Genomic DNA, 27,763 nt, shown 5'->3' on the forward strand with positions numbered 1-27,763 from the left:
ATATAAATATATTATTTATACTGATGGTTTCGCACAACCTGCTATAGGTTCGAAGAAACAGTATTCTGCTACATGCGCCATCGTTATTGGCACTACTTCAGATGGTGCTTTTCATCCACAAAATACTCACACACAGTCTTACGGAGAGTGCACTGCACAGTTGGCTGAACTGAAGTCTTTAATTCTTGCACTGGAGTATATGAATCCTGATTTCACCACACTTTTAGTGTGTGATTCGTATTATTGTGTACAATCCTTTAATGATAATTTAAATTTTTGGCAATAAAATCACTTCAGAAAATCCAACTGTAGCAGAATTCAGTACAAACTACTTCGGTTGAAAATGGCTTATCTTAAGGATTTGTTGCCACACACAAATGTCATACAAACATTGAGACATCAACGTGTGGGAGCACACACTGTAGGGAATTCTTTGGCTGATGAAGCAGCCAGATCTGCAGTAGCCACAGCTAGAATAGCAGCCGTAATCCACTCTAAAACCACAATCTATCGACAATATCTTGGCCGCCGCAAATACATTTGAACACAGCAGCCCTTTACTAAAGGGTTTTCCCCCTAAATATTCTAATCATTTGAATGACCAGAATGTTCCTTTTGTAACTATTCCTGGAGTTCGGGGATCAGGAAACACCCAACGCAGACCACAAGCTTGATTTAATTAAAGCCACTCATGAATGCGTAGCTTCCGCACATGCCGAAGTGGCTGCCACTATTTTGCTGTTACAGAAAAGATATTGGTGGCAAGGTTTATACCAACAAATCTGAAGGAAAATGCTACTTACCAGTATGCATCTGTTCTTGGTATGTAGAGCTGCAGAGTACTACACTTTGCATTGGATCGCCACCTGGTGTTGGGCTCGGATGATTGCCTGTTGTTGTCGTCTTGGAAGAAGTCTTTTGTAGTCACGAGATCGGGGACTCCTCCCTTGGACGATAGTGCGCATGGGCATCGGCTCCATCCTTAGATTGTTTTTCGCCATGATGGGAAATGAGGGAGTTAGTAGAAGTAAAGATAGGATGTCCATGCGTGTGTATCTAATTACGATAAAACTGGAACAGATACAGGTCCCGGGGAGGCGGGGGGGGGTGTAGTACTCTGCAGCTCTACATGCCAAGAACAGATGCATACTGGTAAGTAGCATTTTCCGTTTGAGGAATATGAGCTGCAGATTCTACACTTTGTATTGATTGTGCAGCAGTGTCTCCCCTAGCGGTGGTCACCTGTATCCGTTGCAGTAGTTTGAAAGAGAGTTTTTAGAACAGCTTGGCCTACTGCAGCTTGCTGCTTGGCTTGCACATCAACACAGTAGTGTTTAGTGAAGGTGTGTGTTGTAGACCATGTTGCTGCCTTGCAGATGTCTTCTAGGGGGATGGTCCCTAAGAAAGCCATAGAGGCTCCTAGTTTGCGTGTAGAGTGCGCTCTAGGAGGAACGTTAATGTACGTTTTGCTTTTTGATAGCATATTTGTATACAATTTACAATCCACCATGCATTTCCAGCTTTAGAGATGGGGTTGCCTTTATGTGGTGGAGAGAAAGATACAAACAATTGCTTTGTTTTACAAAAGGATTTGGTCCTATCTATATAATAGAGAAGAGCTCTTAACATCTAGTGTGTGTAGAGCTTTCTGCTACAGAGTCATGGTTTTGGAAAAACACAGGTAACTCTACAGATAGTTTTAAATGAAAAGGAGTAATGACTTTTAGAAGGAATTTAGGATTAGTTCTTAGAACCACCGTGTTACGGTGTAATTGTAAGAATGGTTCTTGTATACTGAAAGCCTGTATCTCACTTACTCTCCTAAGAGAGGTAATAGCAATAAGGAAAGCTGTTTTCCATGTGAGCAACTGCAGTTCACATTTGTGTACAGGTTCAAAAGGCGGTCCCATGAGCCATGTAAGAACAACGTTTAGGTTCCACACTGGAGAGGGTGGTAACCTGGGTGGAATGATTCTTTTTAATCCTTCCATAAATGCTTTAATAGTAGGCACTATAAAAAGAGACAGATGTTGTCTATTTTGCAAATATGCTGCAATTGCTGCAAGATGTAGGCGTATAGATGAATATGCCAAGTTACATCTTTGTAAATGTAGAAGGTAGCAAATGATATTTTGGATAGAAGCATCCAGGGGATCAATTTGGTTATTGTTGCAATAAATGGCAAATCTCTTCCATTTAGCAGCATAGCAAGCTCTAGTAGTAGGTCTCCTGGCCTTTTTAATGATGTTCATACAGTCTGGTGGTAGGTTAAGATAATCAAACTCTAAGACTTCAGGAGCCAGATCGCCAGATTCAGTTGATTTGGGTCTGGATGTCTGATGTCTCCATGGTTCTGTGTTAACAGGGATGGTGTCAGACGTAGTTTTTGGTGTGGAACTAGGGATAGCTCTAACAGAGTTGTGTATCACGGTGGGCGTGCTCATGTGGGAGCTACTAAATTTAGTTTGAGCGACTGTTGCCGAAGCTTGCGCACTATTAATGGTATTAGTGGTAGTGGCGGAAAAGCGTATGTAAATCTGCCTGACCAGTTCATCCATATCGCATTGCCCTTGGACAGCGGGTGTGGAAACCTGGCGGCGAAGGTTGGGCATTTTGCGTTTTCTTGTGTGGCAAACAGATCTATGTCTGGATGACCCCCACCTGTGAAAGAATGGTTGAAGAACTTGCGGATGTAGTTCCCATTCGTGAATTTGTTGTGTCTGATGATTCAACAGATCTGCTATCTGATTGTGAACTCCTGGAAGGTGTTCTGCTAGCAGATATATGTTTTGTGGAATGGTCCATCTCCAAATGTTCAGTGCAAGCTGGGACAGCTGTAGAGAGTGTGTCCCCCCTGTGTTTGTATATAGTACATAACTGTCATGTTGTACATCCGGATTAAGACAGCTTTGTTTTGTACTTGTACTTGGAATGTTTTGAGTGCTAAGAATCTTGCTAGCAGCTCTAGATGATTGATATGGAACGATCTTTGTTGAATGGTCCATTGCCCTGGAGATGTATGATGTAGGAGATGGGCTCCCCATCCTGTGAGAGATGCGTCTGCTGTGAGTACTATTTGTGGTACAGGTTCGAGGAACGGCCACCCTTTTGTCAAGTTTTTGGTGTTCCACCACTGCAGAGAGCGATTTGTGCGGCCGTCTACCAACACCAGGTCTGTTAGTTGCCCTTGAGCCTGATTTCACTGTTGTGCTCGACATTCCTGTAACGGACGCATTTGCAGTCTTGCATATGGTACAATGAAGATGCAAGATGCCATCATGCTTATTAGTCTCATGAACACTCTGGCTTGGAGAGAGTGTTGATGTTGGAACTTTGTGACTAAGGCTTGAATGCTCTGTATCCTTGCTGGACTGGGATACGCTAGAGCTGTAGACGTGTTTATTGTAGCCCCTAAATACTGATGTACATGAGAGGGCTGTAGGTGCGACTTGGTGTAGTTGATCGTGAACCCTAAGTAGTGCAACGTTTGAATTGTCTGATGTGTGTGTTGGACACAATGATTGAACAACTTGGCTTTTATGAGCCAATCGTCTAGATAAGGTAAGACATGTTTCTGTTGTCTTCTGAGATGTGCTGCTACTACTGCTAGGCACTTTGTGAATACTCTTGGTGCAGTTGTTACCCCGAATGGAAGGACTTTGAATTGATAATGCTGTCCTTCCAGTACAAAACTGTAGATATTTCCTGTGAGAAGGATGTTAAGGAATGTGGAAGTAGGCATTCTTTAGATCTAGTGTTGTAAGGAAATCGCCCTGTTGGAACAATGGGAGCACTTGTTGTAAAGTGATCATATGAAAATGATCTGATTGTATAGAACGATTGAGGGGCACGAGGTCGAGAATTGGTCTTAGTGTCCCGTCCTTTTTGGGTATTGAAAATACATCGAGTAAACCCATGTTCCTTGATGTTGTAAGGGAACTATTTCTATTGCTTCCTTTTGAAGAAGTGATAGGACTTCTTGTTTGAGCAGAGTAAGGTGTTCTGCAGACATTGGATGCTGCCTGGGTGGTATGTGTGATGGGGTAGCTGGAAGTTCGAGGCAGTAGCCATAATGGATAATTTGTCTTACCCACCTGTCTGTTGTGATGGAATTCCAGACAGGTAGGAACTGTGTTAATCTGCCCACCACAGGAGTGGAATGCTGTTGGGGGAGTAGACAGAAGTCACTGTTTTGTGGTGGAAGAGGTTCGATTACTGTTGTTACCCCGACCTCTTCCCTTGTTGTTGTTGCCTCTATAGCCTCCTCTAAAAAATCCTTTACTAGAGGATGTTAGTGTATTGGACTTCAAGGACGCTGTATTGTCTGCTCCAGTTTGCTTGGAGCCTCCTCCATAGAAGAAGAGACGAAAGGAGCCTCTAGCTTGTGTGGACTGCAAAGCTCCCATAGATTTTACTGTATCTGTATCTTTTTTCATTTTCACAAAGTGCTGTGTCTACCTCTGGTCCAAACAATTGATGTTGGTTAAATGGCTGATTTAAGATGGTAGTTTGCACTTCCTGCTTAAATCCTGAAATGCGTAGCCACGCATGACGCTAAGTAGGACACTAGTGTTTACAGCTCTAGATGCAGTGTCTGCGACATCAAGTGCACACATGATTGAGGCATTTGAAATTAACTTGCCTTCTTGTATAAGGTTGTTTGCCTGCGCCTTATATTGGTCAGGTAGATGTTGTAGTAGTGTTTCTAACTGGTCATAATGAGCCCTGTCGTATCGTGCAAGGAGGGCTTGTGTGTTAGCTATACGCCATGTATTGGTAGCTTGTGCAGCTATTCTCTTGCCTGAAGCATCTATCACCTTAGATTCTTTATCAGGTGGAGGTGCTTCACCTGACGTCTGTGAGTTTTCCCTCTTTCTAGCATTTGAAACAACTAGTGAATCTAAGGGTAGTTGTCCTTTAATGTAGGCTGCATCCCCAGGAGCAGGCCTGTATTTTTTCTCAATTCTAGGGTTTAGGATCCTAGCACATACAGGATCTTTAAATACCTCTGGAGCATGTTTGATGACCCCTTTAACCATAGGAAGAATTTGGACAGACTTTTGCGATTGTTCAAATGTATCTAAAAAAAAATCTTCCTCTGCCTCATCAGAATGCATGCTGACCCCATGATAAATGGCAGCCCTGTTCAGCAAGTGCCCAAAACGAATATTATCTTCTGGGGAGAAGGCTTTGATGGATATGACTGTGGGTCAGGAATATCTGGCACATCTTGTGGGTTTGGGTACTCCCAGTCTGGATCATCAATAGGGTATGAGAAAGGCTCATCTAGGTCTACCCCTCCCCCTAGGCTATACTCATCATCAGTTTGAGGTGAATGTGAAGAATGAAGAGGAGAGTGTTCAGGAGAAATTTGAGGTAAATTGTTAGGAGGAACAGGAGATGAAGGAGAAGGAAGTATAGGAGAAGAAGAAGGGTGCATAGGAGATGTGTCAGTCCTTCTTCTTGACAGGCTCTGCAGGTGCAGGTGCTGTGTCTAATTTCCTCTTCCTGTGTGGTGTAGTGGATACAGCACCTGTTTTAGGGTCAATGTAGATCTTCTTTTGTAGAGGATCAGGTTGAAAAAGTTCTGATTGCGGAACCTTTACCGGCGCCAAAGTCGTTGGCTGTTTCGAGGGCTTGGGCGCATCGGAATCAGTCGTTGTGGGTTTAGGTACCGAAGATGATGGCTTCGGAGTGGAAGCTGGTGTCGTCAGCTTCGAGGTGTCGGGACGCTGGCTTCATAGGTTTGTCTTTAGAAGTCGATGGTTTCGGAGCCGAGACTTCTTTCGGTTTCGGAGCCGAGGGAGGTGGTGGGATCGGCACGTGCGGCTTGCTCGGTAAAGAGCTACCGGAAGGCTTAAGTATTTTCTTTGGAGCCAGGCTCGATGGCGGGGCTTTCGAAGTGTTTTTTCGGTCGCGACTGGGCCCCGGAGGCGGAGTGTTGACCTTTGCTTCGATTTGGGCACTGTGTATGGAGCAAGGGCAGTAGTACTCACGCACTGACCCGATGGTATGGAGTCATCTGAGTCATCTGCCTCTGATACGACGATTTGGAGATCATCTGAATCTTCTTCGGGAAGGAGCCGAACCTCTTCGTCGAAGATATCCACCGGTTCCGGAGCTGATCTCTGCATGTCGTGTCGACAGGCCCTCCGATCTCGAATGGTCTTCTTGGATCGAAAGGACACGCATGCTGGACAGCTGGATTCGTCGTGTTCTGGCGATAAGCACAGGTTACAGACTTTGTGGTGGTCACTGTGTGGAAACTTTGCTCCACAATTGGGGCATCTTTTGAATGGCGTCCTTTCCATGAGGTGCAGGCCTCACGGAGTGGATAGGCCCAACAGCCCGTGTCGACGACCGGAATCGAGCTGACGTAGTCGAGATGATGTTTGTTGATATCGAAAGTAGTTAGGTGAAATTTGAATACGTTTTTACGCGTCAAAGTACTTGAAAAGTAGATTTGGAACCGGAGCGGAAAAATTTCATCTGCACCCAGTGGCGGAAAAAAACAATGCAAGGATGGAGCCGATGCCCATGCGCACTATCGTCCAAGGGAGGAGTCACCTATCTTGTGACTAAAAAATACTTCTTCCAAGACAACAACAACATGCAATCATCCGAGCCCAACACCAGGTGGCGATCTAATGCAAAGTGTAGAATCTGCAGCTCATATGCCTCGAACAATATGTGTAAGTTGTGACACATGTCACCAAATCAAAACTTCCTCTGTGTCTCTTCCAACGCAGACATCTCTATTTCCAGAAAGTCATGTGGCTGTGTTTACTTAGATCATTGTGTTCCAATGATTTTGGATACTGCATTCAAACTTATTTTGGTTTCAGGTGATTCTTGCTCCTGGTTCCTCTGGGTTTGGCTGCAGCTCAAAGTGTTATAAAAGACTTGCAAGTCTTCATCGAGATTTATGCCTGCTGTGCATTCCACTCAGACCAGGGTCTTGCTTTCATTTCTAACGCGTACTGTGATTTGATGAGGTCCATGGATGTACAAGTGCTTTATAGGCCCGAGGGCAATTCTGTTGTAGAAAGAATGAACCGTGACTTAAGGCAGTCCTTGACAGCTAGGATATTGGCTACATGGCGTGGCTGGTTGAAAATTAATAGTCTAACCAAAAGATCTCTGGGTAGGGGGATCCCATACGAAGTACTCTTTGCATCAAAATGCATGTTCCAGACGATCAATTACATTGTGGCGAAAACCGCAACCTTTGATGTAGATCACTAGGTCCTGTAATACAGCACAATGGTTAAGTTCTGTGATGCTCGATCTGGCTAACAATTGCCTAAATCTCTCTCTTCATGTACTGGAGAACCACTTCCAGTTTCCTTCTAAAAGTTGGAGATCTAGTTCGAGAAAAGGTGGCCATCAGAAAATAATTCAGCACTACATACTGTGCTCCTGTTCCAGTCCTTGGCATTCAAGGTATACAAACTGTTGCCTCTTCCAGGTTAGAAGGACAACGCTTTGTCTCCTTAGAACATGTCAGGCTATACCATGTGGCTGATTCTAAATAGTATTAGATTTACACCTTAAACATTTAGACAGGATAGTCACAGACTGGTCTCATTTTTTGACATATTTGCCTGCAAAACACAGAGAGCAAACAAGTTCAACACTTCAACTGTAGCAGCAAAGATGACGTACTTGGTTCAGGGACCTCAGGGATTAAATTCAAGTCTACATGAGACAAGAACTGAAGTTGATGGCATGCTTTTACTAGAGAGCCTTTGATTCATGTGCATTTGGGAATTCAATTGGAGTGTGGTACAAGAAAAGTGGGAGAGGGAGGGATAGTTGGAGATTGGTAATTATCCGTTTAATCTTCATCAGCCAGTCAGGTTGAATGTGAATGTATGGGAATCTTAAGAAGACCAAATAAAAGCCATTAAATAAAGGAGGCAGTTTATCTCTCTAGGGTGAATGGACTCTCAACTGAGCAAATTGTATTAAGTCATTCTTGCTTAACACTTGTATGGAGCCTTTCAATTGCTCAGGGTACGACTTTCTAACCATAACCATTGCAGACTGGAGTCTGATTTGGTGCTGTGGAAAAGTGTGGTCAATAGGGTGAGTATGTGAGTTTGAATTAGTTGTTTTTTGATTTGCTAGATCAGAGGGCTTAACCAATTTGAGTTACGCAGGTCTGGGGTTGGCCTGCCTAATTTAATTAGTTATGCACCGAGTCAAGCTTACAAGTCAGATTTTAGATTAGAATGACATGGTTCAGAAACAAAAAAAAAAATCAATAAAACGTCTCTTCTAGGAATAAAATAAATAATGCAGTTTTATATAATATATATATATATATATATCTATCACTGAAAATCCTTTCCAAGAAAAAGATCAGAGGCCACAAGGGGGGTTTTCAGAGCAGAGCACCACTTTATTTCATTAAAACCCCAGCGGCGGCGCTGAAAATCCTTTCCAAGAAAAAGATCAGAGGCCACAAGGGGGGTTTTTAGAGCAGAGCACCACTTTATTTCATTAAAACCCCAGCGGCGTCAATATATATATATATATATATATATATATATATATATATTATATATATATATATATATATATACACACGCGCGCGCACACACACCTCTTAAATTGAGCACCCATTTACAACATTTGTTCTACTGTCCAACATACATGGTGTGGTTCTGAAATTCTGGACCCTACCGTTGTCCCGGTATCGAGGTCCAATACCCGTGTCCCGAAACATCAACGTACCATGACGAATTTGGTGTCGACGAACCGATAATGATTAGGACATCATTCCTATGCATTTGCGTCATGATTGAGTCATGCTAACACCCCTGAATCGTAGTTTCCGTCCCGACCCCCCAGACTCCATTTTGTAAACGGTATCCATCTTGTGTCTTGCCCTCATGATAAGTCAATTAAAGGTCGAGCTTGATCTAAAAGGACACGTCCACCTTCCCTGACTTCCCCCTGACCTGTCCCAACTGACTCCCTTGCCTCCAGCCAAACCTGTTTGGGCAGCTCCCCGCCCAGTGGCCAAACACGTTAGCATCAATGCACAACATACCACAAACCATTCACCTCTTACAGATCATGTTTTCTACACACATACACACCTGTCCACGCTCCCGGTTTATGGTCAATTTTATGACTAGGAGGTGCCTTCCTTTATTGGGGCTTCACCGATATCTGATGGGAGTTCCGGGCCTTGCTAGGTAATCTATCACGAATTGGACATCTAAAATACGGGCTTGCCTACATGACTTCGCTCTTTTGTATTATTGTAGAAATATGTATATAGCCATATCATAAACTCAAGAATTCTTGCTTGCAGCTATTATTTTTGTATATAAGGAGAAGGCTGGTTCTGTAAAAACGAACAGTCTCCTGAGAACACATGACCCGTGCTTGTCGTGCTTCTGGGACACCTGTTACTTGGTAGCTATCAATAAAACTTGATCTCTGACTGCGACTAGAAGACTCCGTGTTTCTGTGGTCCGAAACAAGGGGGAACTCAGAGGTCTTCGGGTGTTATTCCCTGACACCACCGGGTTCTTAAAAACCCGGCACCTCAGTTGGCGCCCAACGTGGGGCGGTATCAAGCGCCGACGGTCCAAGCCAGATGTTCGTGAGGAGCTTCATGTGAAAATTCCGGAGGACGGCCAGCCACTTCAGCGACCCCTGTATGTCGACGTGGTTCCGAAGGTCTTTGCTGCGAGGTTCCCCGCATCCCGACGGCTACGAAGGACTGCTGCCCTGACTATCGCCTTGTTTTGGACCCAGTGATCCTTGGTAGAGCGAAACGATAGACGAGTCTTCTAGCGACGTCACCGATCTTCAAATACTTCAGTTAAGTATAAGTGGAGCGTCTCCCAGTCCTTAGTTTGTCCTTAGTTTTTGGTATCCTTGAGATACGCTTTGATTTGGTACTTGCAAGCCCCAAAGCCGAAGGACTTGTGTATTCACGAGAAATATCGTAACAGATAATCCTTTGAAGTTTGAAGCTGGACTAGTGAGCAAAGATGCCTGGTTTTAGCAGACTTGGAAACTTGTTTTGTCTTGGTTATAGTAAGGATTCCCGATTAGAGGATTCCTGTCCGGTTCCTCCGATTGGAACTCCAACATATGAGCTCTATGTAAAGCACGGCGTAGGTCCTATCACATATAATGAAGTGTGGATAAAATACACCCGCAAGGATGGTGTTTTAAAGTGGCCCCAATATGGTAGTTTCGACTCAGAAATATTAGATAACTTAGAGGTCAAATTATTCAAGAGAAAAGCCCGGCCGGCGATGTTTGACTCTTTCCGCTTATGGCGCAAAGAAGCCAAACAGAAAGAAATAAAATTAGCAAAAAAGAATAAAAGAGGTATGTCAATGGTGCAAGCTGCCGTTGCATACAGGGATAACGAGGAAGAGCAGGAAAACGAACAAATACTTAGGAGCAAGAAACTAGCAGTAGATAAATGCTACCCGATGTTACCAAATAAGGGACAAGGTCAAGAGGAGAGATCCGAGAAAGATCCATTAATGTCCCACTTATTAAGCTCACCTCCACCGTATGCGTTAGACGCTACTACAACGCCAAAGATTTTTACTATACCGCGCCCCGGCGCACGAAACACAGCTCTTGCACACACGCCAGCTACTCTTCAGCTGGTTCCTACTTCTCCGGCGCAGCCTTCTCAAAGGCCGCCATCTTTGCTACATACTCCATCTACTTCTACGACTTTGCCTACAGCTCCAGCTATTGTCTATGATACTACGTCTGCGACTACTTCAACTTCCTCTACTATTGCCTCTACTTCTTCTTTGCCTCAGCCTGTTTTTTCTGATGCGTTTGCCCCTCCGCAAGCTTCTCCTTCTATTAGACAAGAGTGACAGGTACCGTCACTGGTCTGCTTTCACCTTTCTTCGGGTCGCCTAAAACGACCCCTAAAACAGAACATAGACAGTTACGTAGTCAACTGCCTGATTACGAGGAAAGGAAAGTGCTGAATGAACTAGCCCGTAAATGGATTACGGATACTGTTAGATATGATGTTCAGTCTGTTATGGAAGTTTTCCGTCAATGGAATGCACCCACTCAGAGATACGTATTTGAAGAAATGTGTGTATATCTGGGCGAAGATGTGAAGACAAATGATCCCACATACACCATGAACGAACTATGGCGTACACGCTTTAAGTTCTATGAAGGTATGATTATAGGTGCAGATGTTGAGAAAGCGATAGAGTTATTGCTCCCTTATAGGAGTAAGGGAAACGTCTCTAGATCATGTCACGAAGACGATGCACCAGGCGGGAAAAGAGCGAAACAGTACCCCATGAGAGAGGTTCCTCCGGTTTGGAGGGAAGGTGATGCGAATGCGAATCCGCCAATTCTGCCTCATTTCCAGCGTGTATGGGTACATGTCCCCTGGAAAAGATCCGATGTCTTAGCACTCAAGCAGACACTGCCTGATCCTCGTAAAAACCCGACTGGGTATTATAAGGAGTTATCGCAAACTGCAAGCTCATGTATAATGAATTTAGCGGATATAGACATGCTGTTTGGGAACGTTGTTCCACATCCTCTATGGAGCAAAATACGTCATACGAACCATGACCAAGAACTAGGTGACTCATGGGCGAACACTGCCGCTATAGATGCTAGACAAATTGGTGGTTCTAAACCTGAGCCGTTAATAGCTGAACTTCCCGGTAGAATTATCGCGTACATGAAAACGATAATGCCTGAAGTACGCGTAAACTGGGACAAGCTATCTGCGTGCAAGCAGAAGAAAGATGAGAATGTGTCTGACTTTTTCACAAGATTTGAGGAGACTTTCACCGATCATAGTGGTCAGGATATGGCTACCGAGGGTTGTCAAAGATTGTTTGTAGACAAATTCGTACATAATTTAATCCCTGAACTGTGTAATAAACTGAAATATTCAGAGAGTGCTTGGGCTGCCTCTACGTCAGCTCAAATTTTAGCTACAGCCCAGTACTATGAAAATAGGCGCAAAGACGAGCTAGATAAAGTCGACAAAAAGACAAAAGATTTAAAAACTAAAGTTCTTCTCCAGCAAGCTTATCCGCCTCGTACGGCTAGTCAGCCCAATTATCAACCACAACAGCAGTATTCGAGAAACGCGCAAGGAAACGAGTTTTCCCATCAGCGTATTGCTTATGGCCCGAATCAATGTGCGTATTGCAAGGAAGAGGGTCACTTTAAAGGTAATTGTCCGGCTCTTGCGCGACGTTTGAGCGGTGCTTCAGGTGTAAGGGGAAGAGGTGTTCAACATGCCCCTAGAGGTAGGGGCCGTGGAAATTTCACCCAGAATACAACTTCCTTTCCGCCTCAGAATTCGATGAACAGCTTTGACCAACAGAATAATGCGTCGTCCAGGTCAGCTCAGTACTATACTGACGACTATTACACCGAACACGAAAATGAGGGTAACGATTGCTAGGACAGCCATGGACAAAGAGAGGGAGTTATTTCAGTTCCAGTAGATCAGAATGGACCTTATGTCAAGGTAATTACGTCAGGAGTGTCAGAGCCATTTCTGCTGGATACTGGTGCTACAAAAAGTTCTATCATGCACTCGAAACTTCCTGGCGCACCTTTGTCTGGCGAAATGAATGTTTCAGTAGGTTTCTCTGGCGCCCCTGTTAGAAACCCGATCTCCAGTCCTGTATCTCTTTCTATTGGCCCATGCGAATTAGAAGCACCCCTCATTTTGACAACAGGTTGCGGTGAAAATTTGTTAGGTTTGGATTTGCTAAAAAGGTTATATGCGACTTTGTACTGTTCACCATTGGGAGTACAACTTACTTTAGGTAAGAAAGTCATTTCTCCAATGTATGTGTCAAAAGAAAATATTGCAACTGAATTGTCGTGTCTTCCTGATGTACTCTGGGCAAACGGTTCTAATGATGTAGGTCGTTTGGAGATAGCACCGTATGTCATACCATTGAAAGCCAACGTTAGGTTGCCACGCATTCCCCAATACAAAATATCTAGCGAATGTGAAAAGGCGTTATTGACGATTGTTTATGACCTGATTGATAAGGACGTCATTGAAGAAACGACAGGAAATGTTTGTAACAGTCCAGTCTTACCGGTTTTAAAGCGTACGGACCCTTCACAGCCCCCTGTGTATAGGTTCGTGATCGACCTCAGAGAAGTGAACAAGATAGTTATCCCACAGTTTCCAGTTGTCCCCGACATTACTGCTTTATTGACGATGGTTCCAGCTTCAGCAAATTGGTTCTCGGTGATTGACCTGAAGAACGCTTTCTTCAGCATCCCGATTGCTGAGGAGAGTAGAGATATTTTCGGATTTAATTTAGGAGGACGAAGTTTCCGCTTCAAGTGCGCTCCTCAAGGCTACTGCGAAAGCCCATCAATATTCAGTCAGGCCCTGAAAACACAACTAGACACGATTGTTCTACCGAATGGTTCAACTCTGATTCAGTACGTAGACGATCTACTGATCGCTGCAGACACTGAAGAGATTTGCAAGAAAGCTACGTTGTCATTATTGCATCACTTATGTAACATGAAGCACAAAGTCTCTCTTTCCAAACTACAATTTTGCCGACAAGAAGTAACCTACTTAGGTCACATCTTGTCGAAGGAGGGAAGGAGACTGACACCAGAAAGAATACAGGCAATTGCAGAACTGAGTGCCCCAAGGACACAGAGAGAGGTTCGAGCCTTCTTGGGCATTACATCGTACTGTAGACAATGGATACCGAATTTCTCACTACTAGCTAAACCCTTGCTGGCACTACTCTGTAAAGACACGCCAAATCCTATGCCTTGGTCTGAAGATTGCCAGACGAGTTTCCACGAGTTGCGTGATGCATTGTGTTTGGCTCCTGTGTTGGGAAACCCCAACTACAGTAAGCCTTTTACATTATATGTCCATGAGAAGGAAGGTTGTGCATTATCAGTTTTAACACAACATTTTGGGGACAGACAGCGCCCATGCGCGTATTTTTCGGCAACTCTAGACCCTGTGGCTAAAGCCCTACCAAGTTGTCTGAGGGCTACCGCCGCAGCAGCTGTCTGCATCCGACAATCCGCTGGATTAGTCATGAATAATACTCTGATCGTTATGGTTCCGCATGCAGTAGACATTTTACTGAACAGGACGAAGACACAACACCTTACCAGCGCTCGACTATCCAGTTACGAACTTACGCTGCTAGCATGTCACATCCACATAAAGAGGTGCGATACACTGAATCCCGCAACGTTATTACCCATTCCGACAGAAACAGACAAGATTGATAACCATGACTGCTGTTTTAGGACAGAAGAAGAGACAAAAGGGAGAGTAGACTTACAGGACACTCCCCTTCCTGAATGCAACGATACTTTATGGGTTGATGGTTCATGTTTCAAGCTGCCGAATGGTGATACGACTGCAGCATATGCCGTAACGACATTACACACCATTATAGAGATTGCGCGCATTTCCCATAATTCTGCACAAGCTGCAGAGCTAATTGCGCTTACCAGAGCATGTGTGTTAGCGAAAGGAAAGCGAGTCAATGTGTACACTGACAGCCAATACGCCTTTGGTGTGGCTCACACTTTTGGGAGACTGTGGCGTGAACGTGGGTTTCTTACGTCACATGGTGCAAAGATACAAGATGGTCAGCTAGTTAACGAGCTCCTCCAGTCACTGACCTTGCCACTACAAGTTGCCATTGTAAAATGCAGTGCACACAAAAAGATTCAGGATGATGTTGGCCGCGGGAATGCATTTGCAGACGAGGTTGCAAAAGAGACTGCAAGGAACACAATGAGTCGAATGTATGTTGTAGGTCCCGCTAGATGGATTACTGATGTAGGAATGTGTGAGGACACCATCGAAAGCGTGAAATCTATACAAGCCGAGGCAACTGAGAAAGAGGTGAATGAATGTAGAGAAAGTAAGGATAGGTTAGATGCGAATGGTTGTTGGGTCGAATTGTCAGAACACCAGCGATGGCTATTACCTAACGCATATGTACTTGCAGTAGTAATAATGGCTCATGGATTTGCGCACATCAGTTCGAAAGGAATCTGTAAAGTATTGGCCCCAGTATGGCAAAACAGCAATATCCCGAAATATGCAGAGAATGTGGTCAGAAACTGTATGGTGTGTTTGAAGTACAATCCCGGTAGGGGAACCCCAACTCCAGCTGGTCATTTTGCGCCTCCAACGTATCCGTTCGAGGTTTTGCAGCTCGATTTCATTCACATGGAGAGATGCAACAATCTGAAGTATGTGCTCGTTGTTGTTTGCGCTTTCTCCAGGTGGGTGGAAGCGTACCCCCTTAAAGACAATACTGCCTTGTCAACTGCCAAAGCTCTCGTCAAAGAGTTCTTCCCGAGATTCGGCATGCCCAGAATCGTCTGGAGTGATAATGGAAGTGAGTTCGTAGGACGCGTGATGAAGAGAGTGTGTGAATGTTTAGGCATACAACAAAAATTCCACTCGGCGAATCACCCCCAATCAGCTGGATTAGTAGAGTGCTACAATGGCACTTTAAAGCTCAAATTAGCCAAGATCCAAGCCTGTACAGGTCTTAAGTGGCCTGACGCCTTGCCCCTGGCACTCTTGTCAACTAGAATGACAGTCCATTCCAGGTTAGGACTTAGCCCCCATGAGATAGTGTTTGGCCGCCCAGTCAACGTCTGGGGCGTGCCAAGACCAAACAAACTCAGCGAAATAGAGCACCCCGTACTGCTTGACTATTTGTGCGAATTGACAACTAAATTGCGTGTTTTACACCAACAGGTTCACAGTTCCTCTCCACCAGCCTCTGACGATCCAGGTCACTCCATCGCACCCGGCACGTGGGTCTTGGTGCGGAATTTCCAGCGCACAAACAACGGACAGCCGAGGTGGACCGGACCTTACCTGGTACTTCTTTCCACGAGATCAGCGGTTCGGGTGGAAGGCAAAAAGAACTGGGTGCACGGGACCCATTGTAAACGGGTCCCTCTGCCCCTTCCATACGACCGGTGGGTCAACGAAGGAATTGCCGACTCAGAGACAGAATCCATACCTCGCTTCATCCCTTTCAGCGATGCACGTTTAAAAGAAACTGGTACCGAAAAGGAGAGTGATCATATTTTACAAGGATTTGTGCCACGGTCTATGCAGTTGGACACTACCGAACCAGAGACATTGTTTGAAGACCACACCGTACCAGGAAAACGACGGTACAATTTAAGGTCTAAACGAAGAGACTAATAAAAACAAACGAATGTGATTTTCTTTTCCCCCCAAGAACTATTTTTGATTTTTCCAGCTCTCTCACTCTCAGGAAACTTGCTCATTTTTGATTTTCGAACCGCCATCCGGTTCTGCTGCTAGGGTCGCGGTTGAAGGCTGGGGAGTGCAACTGGGGACGTTTAGGTCAACGGTTCTGGTTGGTCCAAGGGAGTTACCCCGGACTGAACAGAGCGCACTCCCTGGCAGAACCAACCTACCACCGCGGGCAGCAACTAGAGGATGGAGTTTCCTAGGGTAAAGAGACCTACCAGACTCACGAACATTGAAAGACAACTATGCACTGTACTGGCCAAAAGAAGGTTTTTGATAACATGTATTTTAATGTTGTGTAGCATAACGATGTTTTTGACTGGTTATACTCTATTCGTATTCCAAGTTACTTTTTCAAATGACACCCGGCCACAGCCTCCTCCTACTATCTCTCCACACTACTTTCACCCTCTACCTGAACACGAGTCTGCCAGAAGACTCGAATTTGTAAATAACTCATTCATTCAACTTCTACACCAACACCAGTACATAATGAACACATCGAACTGTTGGATATGTGGACTCATGCCACACACAACGGATAAGGGTATCCCATACTTCATCCTGCCTTTCAGTTATTATGGTTCTCTGTGGGCTTTCCAGACCATGTTCCTATTCGCCCTAGAACCATACCCGACACGTTCTACTGAGAGTGATTCCAGTAACAAGGCACTAGTAGCAGGGATAAGAAATATGAGTAGAGAGTTCGACACATATCTAACGATTCCCAAAGATGAACTCACTCCGTACACTCGTTGGAACGTAACTAAATATGGGGTTTACCTGAGTAAGAGCCAGACAGCAAAGAAATCCCGCCCAGTTTGGATAGTACCCAACCGAGGTCACTTATGTTTACAAGGTATCGGCAGGGATCCCAAAGCACAATTAGGAAAGAGTATATGCACGGAAACCTATGTGTTCGCTTCCCGAACTTCCCCTATACTATTAGCAGCCAAAGGCACGTATTTCGTCTGCCATGACCAAGCTTACACCTGGTTGCCCCCTGACTTCTCAGGTACATGCTTTATCACATTTCTGCTGCCTCCCACCTACACGGCCAGAGCAGATTACCATCGGACAAGGACAGCTAGAGGTGTCGTGAGTAAAGACGACACCGCGGGTCAGGAATTCGCTGACTTCGCAAAGGGTTTTCTGCCATTTTGGGGGCCTATGGTGAACAGCAGGAATATTCGCCAGTTATCGAGGATAGTTGAATCCGCCGTGATTACAACGGCCGGAGCTCTTGGCAATTTGACGACCGAACTTCAGTCGGATCGACTTATGACTCTTCAGAACCGAGTTGCCCTAGATATCATACTCGCCGATCGTGGTGGTGTGTGTAGAGTGATCCAATCCAGTTGTTGCATTTTCATCCCTGATAACGCACCGACGGTGTACCAGGCCATCTCTTAAGTTACACGAGATATCTGGTTCCCTTCACGTAGAAAAAGGGGACTGGTCCTTACTAGGGTGGTTCTAGGGACTGATCGCTACATGGGGATGGAAAACACTGATCTTCATTGGGATGATCTTAGCACTTCTGTTTATGTTCTGCCTGTGTGTACAGTGCGCTCCTGCACTATGTGGCCTCTGTGCTACCTCATGTGTACGGAAGCCTGTGTCAAGGGACGAACTGAGCAACAGAATGATGCTACAACAGCATCTCCACTAATTCCTTCATACAGATTTAGACTCGGATTAACATGAATTATTGCCTTATATGAGGGCAAAAGGAGGGTCTCTGGTTCTGAAATTCTGGACCCTACCGTTGTCCCGGTATCGAGGTCCAATACCCGTGTCCCGAAACATCAACGTACCATGACGAATTTGGTGTCGACGAACCGATAATGATTAGGACATCATTCCTATGCATTTGCGTCATGATCGAGGCATGCTAACACCCCTGAATCGTAGTTTCCGTCCCGACCCCCCAGACTCCATTTTGTAAACGGTATCCATCTTGTGTCTTGCCCTCATGATAAGTCAATTAAAGGTCGAGCTTGATCTAAAAGGACACGTCCACCTTCCCTGACTTCCCCCTGACCTGTCCCAACTGACTCCCTTGCCTCCAGCCAAACCTGTTTGGGCAGCTCCCCGCCCAGTGGCCAAACACGATAGCATCAATGCACAACATACCACAAACCATTCACCTCTTACAGATCATGTTTTCTACACATACACACCTGTCCACGCTCCCTGTTTATGGCCAGTTTTATGACTAGGAGGTGCCTTCCTTTATTGGGGCTTCACCGATATCTGATGGGAGTTCCGGGCCTGGCTAGGTAATCTATCACGAATTGGACATCTAAAATACGGGCTTGCCTACATGACTTCGCTCTTTTGTATTATTGTAGAAATATGTATATAGCCATATCATAAACTCAAGAATTCTTGCTTGCAGCTATTATTTTTGTATATAAGGAGAAGGCTGGTTCTGTAAAAACTAACAGTCTCCTGAGAACACATGACCCGTGCTTGTCGTGCTTCTAGGACACCTGTTACTTGGTAGCTATCAATAAAACTTGATCTCCGACTGCGACTAGAAGACTCCGTGTTTCTGTGGTCCGAAACAAGGGGGAACTCAGAGGTCTTCGGGTGTTATTCCCTGACACCACCGGGTTCTTAAAAACCCGGCACCTCAATGGAATTTATCAAGAATATTATAACCAGGATCAGCATGGAAAGTTGGGCAGGTTTTTTAAACAAGGTAAACAGTTTTAGCAATTCAAAACACTACCCTACAGAATAAGTAGCTTCTTCATTAATTGTTGCAGTGGAATCTATTTCTCTACTCTCACACACACAATTGTGTTTCCAGGATGCTGCATATACATTCAAATGTTAAAGTATATTTATTAAGATCCCATAATGGGGGCTCACATGACATTGCATCATTTTTTACTGAGCCATTAAGGTTAATATTAAATAGGTTGCTCTAACATTTATGAAGTTTAATCCTTTACCTGAAGGTCCGGACACGCCTTCTGCAATTCCTGAATCTTTTCTTGTATGTCGATCAGTTTTTTTCTTTCTTCGTGTAGCTGCTTTAATTCTCTTTGCTGCTGTTCAAGTTTGGCTTCATAAAATTTCTCTCTAAAGTATCAGAATTAATTTCAGGTTAAATCACGTAAATTGTTAAAAGAACCATTAAAAAAAAGATGAACATATTTACCTTGCTTTTTCATTGAGCGCCACATCTCTCTGTGATTTTGAGGCACTGGGCCTAGTGTTATTTGGCTGAGGTTCATCTGCCACTACATCACCAACACGGTTCAATCTATTAACAGGACAAGCCTCTACCTCTTCGCCATCCTAAAATTAGAAATAAGTAGTTTTTACATAAACTTTAGTACCATACAACAAAAGAAATTCCTAAAACTTAACAAATGAAGGTAACTTCATTTGCAGTGGGCTGATTTGATCATCCATACAGTCATTAGAAACAAATTTAGAAACTAAGATTTGTAGTTTAAGCTTGGCAATTTGGTATCTGTGGGGTTCCCTCTGTATTGATTGGGTGAATGATTGAGTCACTGAGCCACTACAAGGACTAGGTCACCCTCTGAGTTTCATGAATCGAAGTGACAAGGTGTTTTGCCAGTATACTTCAGCAGGCATGCTTTCACTACCAATATGGCAGGTCTACAACAATTCTACTGCAAAAGCTGCTGCCAAAATCCTGAACACAAGCATATTTCACCCAAAATATAGCAACACATAGGTTGCCAGTAAAGAACAGTCGAATTCAAGATCCTGACATTAGTTCACAAAACAAAGAAAACCAAGTCAACCTGGTGTTGAGTGGTTGAATAACCAGCACAAGTAGGGTAGAGATTTTGGTTGTTGAAGGTATCTAAGGGAAGAAGGAAGTTTCTTTTGAAAATTAATCATTCTTAAAGCCCCTCAAATCTATCTGTTCATTGTGTGTTATTTAGGAAGAATTTGCTAAGGACCAGTAAAAGACTGGTACACTGGGCACATGCTATTGGAAACGGTAATCTGAAGGCAACTATCAATCACCTGCACTTAACAGATTCCAATTAAATTAGCTCACAAGGTTACATACTTGCCACAATAATCTGTGTAAAAACCTTTGAGGCCATCAGTTCCAATGCTGGTAAGATAATCAGATGGATAAATGCATCTGCTGTACAAAACAAATGTCTGGTGGGTGTGCGTGATGTGCGTGTATAACATCAAGGCTGTAATTGGTCTTAGATAAATAGTAGTAACCTAATTCAAAGATGGTGACTGTTTATCAAAGAGCTGGGAAGCATGAAAAGGTCTTTGCAAGTAATCTAAATTTTGGTACACAACCTACTTCCTGTTATAAGACATAAAAGAAAAAAGGGAACGCAAGTTATGCCTATTCATTTACTTCACATCCCTCTTCTTGAAACACAGACAATCTACACACAAGGAGGGCAACTAGTATATACCTCATAATCTGCTTCTATGTCATGGAATTTATTTTTTAACATAAATCCCCGAATACATAATAAAAATAGTGAAAATTTCTCATAGGGCTGATGCAGGTTTATACCAGGGCTAACGTACAGTCTTGGATCTTGAAAAGATGCACTAGATGAGATCATGAATACTGGATAACTGCAGTTACAGGTAAGTAACTTATTTCTTATCCAGTATTGGGGTATCTTTCATAGAATCACATGCTTCAATCTGAATAGCAAGCACTACAGTAAACAATTAAGAACCCTTAGAGGATGGTGGGAGTACTAGAACCATTGAAGACTTTATACATGCAAATATTTCTTATGAGAACCGTACAACATAACAACATGCATAAAATATGTAAAGACATTAGAATACTTAATATGTCATAAAGCAAGCATAACATTTTCATTAACGAATAGAAAACATCTATTTGATGCACAGGTGAACATAAAGCAGAATGAAACTCCTCTATTTAAAGAGACTCGCTTCATTGAAATAAATAGCGTAGCACTGCCTGTCCCACACCTGCATCAGCATGTTGCATAGATTCCAGGCAGTAATGTTTGTGAATGAGTGCGTGGTTTTCCACGTTACAACTCTGCAGATGTTTTCCAATGGGATTCCTGCAAACATAGCAGCTGAGGTGGAGACTGCTCTTGTGGAGTCTGCTTTAAGTGTTCTGGTCAAATTCTTGCCTGCCTTATCGTGGCAAAAATGAATTGTTGCAGCGATTCAACTGGCAATAGTAGCCTTAGTAACAGCTGTAACTTGGTGACTTTGTCCATAGGCTACAAACAGCTAATCAGTCTTGTCATAGTTTTAGACCTCTGTAGATAAAATTAAGACATCTTTTAATGTCTTAACTTAAGTATGCAGAGCTCGTTCCGCTGGTGTAACCATAATAGGGAAGAAAGTTCTACGAACGATAGGCTCATTAAGGTGGAAGTGCGACAGAACTTTTGGGATGAATTTTTGATTCTTCCTAAGAATTACCATTTCATTCGTGAATCATAGAAAGGGTTGTTGTATAGTGAAAACCTGTAATGCACTGCCTCTCCTGGTGGATGTCAAAGTGAGCAAGAGAGAAACCTTCCACGTTGGGTATTCAATGTCTACACTATGGAAGGGTTCAAGGTTTGCCTTAGCAATTGTGATAGTACTATTTTTAAGCTTCACTCCAGAGGAGGTTGTACAGGCGGAAAGGTTCGAAACAGTCCTTTCAGGAATTGGGTTACAATTCTGGTGAAACAGAGAAACGGGAGTTTAGGCGAGCGTCTATATCGAGATATAGCAGAGAGGGAATATGCTACTTACCAGTATGCATCTGTTCTTGGCATGTAGGGCTGCTGACATTCATATCTATGCATAGATCGCCACCTAGTGTTGGGTCCGGATGATTGCACATTGTTGTCCTGGAAGAGTCTTCGAAGTATCACGAGATAGGTGGCTCCTCCCTTGGACTACAGTGCGCATGGGCATCCACTCCATGCTCAGATTGTTTTTCGCCATTGTGGCAGAGATGGAGTGTGATACAGTAAGTGATGACCATGCATGAGAGTAAGTACGTGAAGTGTGAATGCTACAGCTGCGACAGGCACCGGGGAGGAGGGCGGGCGATATGAATGTCAGCAGCCCTACATGCCAAGAACAGATGCATATTGGTAAGTAGCATATTCCGTTCGAGGCATGTGGGCTGCTGAATTCATATCTATGCATAGAATACATAGCAGTACCCTCCCTAGCGGCGGTTGCCCGTGCCAGCTGCAGCAGTCTGAAAAAGTGTTTTGAGAACAGCCTGACCTACAGCAGCTTGCTGTTTTGAGTGTACATCCACGCAGTGGTGTTTGGTGAATGTGTGTATGGTGGTCCATGTGGCTGCTCTACATATGTCCTCTAATAATAATAATAATAATAATAGGGGGTTTTATAAAGCGCTTGGTGACGCACAACGGCGTGTCCCCGCGCTAAGGAGCGAGTGCTGTGGGAGAAGTACTAGGCGGAAACCTGTTACCGGGTAAATAATAATGTTTTTAACTTGGCTCTGAAGATGAGTTCTGATGGTTCTAGACGCAGCGCCACAGGAAGTTTATTCCAGCTTGACGCAGCCAGATACCTAAAGGATCTTCCGCCCATCCGAGCTTTAGACACCTTGGGAATAGACAGGAGCCCCGTGCCGGAAGATCTTAGGGAACGGGAAGGCTCGTATTGTGTCAGCAGTCCCTGCAATGGAAGTGGGGCCTTACCATTGACAATCCGGTGGCAGGTGCAGAGTGCTTTGAATTCCACCCTGCTTCTCACCGAGAGCCAGTGCAGGGCTTGGAGCGCCGCTTTGGAGGCTGCTCTTCTGGGTAATCTGAGCACCAGTCGGGCAGCAGCATTCTGCAAAACCTGCAGGCGGCTCAGATTCTTCTCTAAAGACCCTAGATAGAGAAGATTGCCATAGTCCATCTTCGATGTAACTAATGCATGCACTAATGTTTGGCGTGCTTTGATAGGCAGAAACTTCAGAACCTTCCTGAGGCTCTTGAGAGTCCCGAAGCATGATCCAACCACCCGATTGATCTGGGGTCCGAAGGTGAGGTTGGGATCGAACCAGATACCCAGATTCCTCGCCTCCTGGCAGGGGATTGGTGCTGGTCCCAGGCATGGTGGCCACCATGCCGACGTCCACGCCGCCTGGCCTCCCCCCACGACCAGCACCTCAGTCTTGCCTCCGTGGAGCTTGAGGCAATTGGCAGACATCCAGGCAGCAAGATCTTGCATGCATGCTCTGAAGATGTCCGCCGCAAGACTGGGCGCACGTGACAGGGAGATGACCAGCTGCGTGTCGTCGGCATACGACACCATGCGCAGGCCGTGACTCTCGACTATGGTGGCAACCGGGGCAACGTAGAGATTAAAAAGAGTTGGACTCAGGGACGAGCCCTGTGGCACCCCCTGGTCCAAGGCTACTCGCTCCGAGTAGCAGTCGCCCTGCCTGACTTGGAAACCTCGGCCCGATAGGAATGATTGGATCCATTTCAGCGCTGCACCTCTCACCCCTCCTATGTTCAGACACTGTAGCAAGATGGAATGTGCTACAGTGTCGAACGCAGCGCTGAGATCCAGAAGGATCAAGGCCATAGTCTGGCCCTCGTCAGCGCCCTGCCTGATGGTTTCGGATGCCTCTAGAGGGATGTTACCTAGGAAAGCCATGGATGCCCCCAATTTGCGTGTGGAATGCGCTTTGGGGGGGGAACTGTTAGCGTGCGTTTAGCCTTTTGATAACAGATTTGGATGCATTTAACTATCCATCTGGCTATGCCTGATTTTGAAATTGGGTTGCCCTTGTGCTGTGGAGAGAAGGCAACAAACAGCTGTTTAGTCTTCCTGAAGTCTTTGGTCCTGTCAATGTAATACAAGAGAGCCCTCTTGACATCTAGTGTGTGCAGCGCTCTGTCTGCCACGGAGTCAGGATTTGGGAAGAAAACAGGCAGTTCAATAGTTTGGTTGATGTGGAACTGTGATACTACCTTGGGCATGAATTTGGGGTTGGTGCGCAGCACAACCCTATTGGCATGTATCTGTATGAAGGGCTCCTGAATAGTGAGCGCTTGCAGCTCGCTGACCCATCTGAGCAACGTAATAGCCACCAAAAAAACCACTTTCCATGTGAGAAACTGTATCTCACAAGAGTGAAGAGGCTCAAATGGCGGGCCCATGAGCCCGGTGAGGACTATGTTGAGGTTCCACACAGGCGAAGGCGGGTGTCTTGGAGGGATGACCCTTTTGAGGCCTTCCATAAAGGCTTTAATGGATGGCACCCTGAAAAGGGACAGGCGCTGTCTATTTTGAAGGTAGGCCGCCATAGCCGCTAAATGTATCCTGATGGAACTGTACGCCAAATTACTTTTGTACAGGTGCAGCAAGTAAGCTATGATGTTTTGGGTGGAAGTATCCAGCGGAGATATGTTATTATTGGAACAATAGATAAAACGCTTCCATATGGCTGCGTAGCAGGCACGTGTGGTAGGACGCCTAGCCTCCTTTATGATGTCCATACATTCAGGCGGCAGGTTAAGGTAGCCAAACTCTATGACCTCAGGAGCCATATTGCAAGGCTCAATTGTTGCGGATCTGGGTGCTGAATGTCGCCACGGCTCTGAGTGAGGAGACTGGGCGTGAGTCTGAGGCGTTCGAGGGGCACCACGGAAAGCTCTAGGAACGTGGTGTACCACGCCTGCCTCGCCCACGTTGGAGCAACCAGGATCAGTGTCATGGAGTGTTGCCTCAGTTTGCGTGCCACTAGCGGTATGAGTGGAGCTGGAGGAAAAGCGTACGCAAATCTGTTCGACCAGTCCATCCATATCGCATTGCCCTGAGACTGCGGGTGTGGGAACCTGGCGGCGAAGGCGTGTCATTTTGCGTTTTCGTGTGTGGCGAAGAGGTCTATTTGTGGATGACCCCACCGCTGGAAGTATGGTTGGAGCACTGATGGGTGTAATTCCCACTCGTGCATTTGATGACTGTGTCTGCTGAGCAGGTCCGCTATCTGGTTGTCCCTGCCTGGGAGGTGTTCCGCCATGAGGAAGATGTTCCTCTGAATGGCCCACTTCCACATGCACTGTGCTAGGTGTGACAGTTGTGGAGAGTGTGTCCCCCCCTGTTTCTGAATGTAATACATTGCAGTCATGTTGTCCATCCGGATCAGCACGACTTTGTTGCTGAGATGCAACCTGAATGCCTTCATCGCTAGAAAGATTGCCATCAGTTCCAGTAGGTTGATGTGCAACCTCTGCTGCTGCGGTGTCCATAGGCCCTGCACTGTGTAATGGAGGACATGCGCTCCCCAACCCTGGAGAGATGCGTCCGCTGTCAGCACCAGCTGTGGCACAGGCTCCTGGAACGGTCGTCCCTTGCAAAGGTTGTGTGGGTTCCACCAATGCAGAGAGCTGAATGCACGACCGGTCACCAACACTAGGTCTTTGAGATGTCCTTGAGCCTGGTTCCACTGGCGTGCCAAGCATTCCTGAAGCGGACGCATGTGCAGCCTCGCGTGAGGGACTATAAAGATGCATGAGGCCATCATGCCGATGAGCTGCATAAACACCTGTGCTGGGAGTGAATGTTGCGGCCTGAATCTTTGAATCAGAGTTTGCATACTGGCGACTCTCGCTAAGCTGGGGTGCGCTGTGGCAGTCAGCGTGTTGATTTCTGCGCCTAGGTACTGACGTACGTGTGCAGGCTGCAGATGAGACTTTGGGTAATTGAGAGAAAACCCTAGACTGTGTAGAAGGTGTATTGTACGGGACATGTGGTCGGCACACTGCTGGGCCGACTGCGCCTGGACGAGCCAGTCGTCTAGGTACGGATAGACGTGGACGTTTTGCCTCCGAAGATGCGCTGCCACTGTCGCCAAACACTTCGTGAACACTCTGGGGGCAGTAGTGACCCCGAAAGGCAAGACCGTGAACTGGTAATGCTGGTTGTGGATGGTGAACCTTAGATACTTCCTGTGACTTTAGTGAATAGGAATGTGGAAGTATTCATCCTTTAGATCTAAGGTTACCAGGAAATCTCCTTGCCTGAGCAACGGGAGAACTTGCTGTAATGTGAGCATGTGAAAATGTTCCGAGAGTATATATTGGTTTAGGGGCCTGAGGTCCAAGATGGGCCTGAGGGATCCGTCTTTTTTTGGTATGAGAAAGTACAGAGAGTACACCCCTGTTCCCTGCTGTTTCACAGGCACGAGTTCTATGGCCCCTTTTTGTAGCATGGAGACGACCTCCTGCTGCAATAAGTGCATGTGCTCTGCGGACATAGGACGGTGCCTTGGGGGTATGTTGGGTGGAGTGGAAGTGAGCTCCAGACAATAGCCGTGTTGTATAATTTGTCTCACCCACCTGTCTGTAGTTATGCCTTCCCAGACTGGCAGGAACTGCTGGAGTCGTCCCCCGACCGGGGTGGTATGGTCGGGGGGCAGTGACAAGACGTCACTGCTTGGTAGTGGCAGAGGATCTGGCATTATTGTTTCCACGACCTCTGCCCTTTGCGCTGTTTCCACGGTATCCACCTCTATTGTTCTTGGTATAGGTGGATTGTGAGCCCCCTTTGTTGTATTGGGCCTGTTGTGACGCCTGCCCCCTTGAGGCTCCCCTGTTACCGGAGCGACGAAAGGAACCGCCCCTGAACTGCTGAGACTGCAGAGCCCCCATGGATTTGGCAGTGTCAGTGTCCTTTTTAATCTTCTCAAGTGTGGTGTCTACTTCTGGACCGAAAAGGAAGTCAGGGTTGACAGGTCGATTGAGCAGGTTAGTCTGGATTTCTGCCTTAAATCCAGAGATGCGCAGACAGGCATGTCTCCGGAGCATAACGCTAGTGTTAATAGCCCTAGCTGCTGTGTCGGCCGCATCCAACGCGCACTTAATGGACGCGTTGGAGATTAACTTTCCCTCTTGTATAAGCATTTCTGCTCCCTCCTTATATGTATCTGGAAGGTGTTGGAGGAGTTGTTCTAAAGTGTCATAATGTGCCCTGTCGTATCGTGCCAGCAGGGCTTGTGTATTGGAGATCCTCCAAATATTGGCCGCTTGAGCAGCCACACGTTTTCCAGAGGCTTCAAATATTTTTGATTCCTTGTCCGGAGGGGGAGCATCACCCGTTGTCTGGGAGTTCGCCCTCTTGCGAGCATTAGCCACCACTAAGGAGTCCAGTGGGAGTTGGCCCTTGATGTACGTGGGATCCACGGGCGCAGGCCGATACTTGCGCTCAATTCTTGGGTTGACCACCCGTGCCTTGGTGGGCTCCTTAAAAATGTCACTGGCATGCTTGAGCACACCTTTGAGCATAGGCAGAGTTTTAACTGAGCGTTCAGATGTGGAGAATGTATAAAAAAGGAAGTCCTCCTCCACCGGGTCAGCGTGCATATCTACGTCGTGGTTATGCGCCGCCCGTTCAATGAGTGCGTTAAACGCAGCAGTGTCCTCAGCAGGGGAAGTCTTGACCGCATATGACTGAGTGTCA

The 27,763-nt window shown here is 45.6% G+C and overlaps 1 protein-coding gene across 6 annotated transcripts in view; it reads right to left on the reverse strand.

Annotated features, from left to right (window-relative positions):
* PCM1 (pericentriolar material 1) overlaps positions 1–27,763 on the reverse strand; it is a 1,361,399-nt gene that overhangs the window by 862,123 nt on the left and 471,513 nt on the right. For all 6 annotated transcript variants that reach the window (XM_078678108.1, XM_078678107.1, XM_078678103.1 and 3 more), the window contains 2 exons: positions 19,479–19,618; positions 19,270–19,399 (listed from right to left, as the gene is read on the reverse strand). In XM_078678108.1, coding sequence (XP_078534234.1) covers positions 19,270–19,399; positions 19,479–19,618 — 270 coding nt within the window. The remainder of the gene's footprint in view (positions 1–19,269; positions 19,400–19,478; positions 19,619–27,763) is intronic.

The sequence above is a fragment of the Lissotriton helveticus genome, chromosome 2_2, assembly GCF_964261635.1.
Source record: "Lissotriton helveticus chromosome 2_2, aLisHel1.1, whole genome shotgun sequence".
NCBI lineage: Eukaryota > Metazoa > Chordata > Amphibia > Caudata > Salamandridae > Lissotriton > Lissotriton helveticus.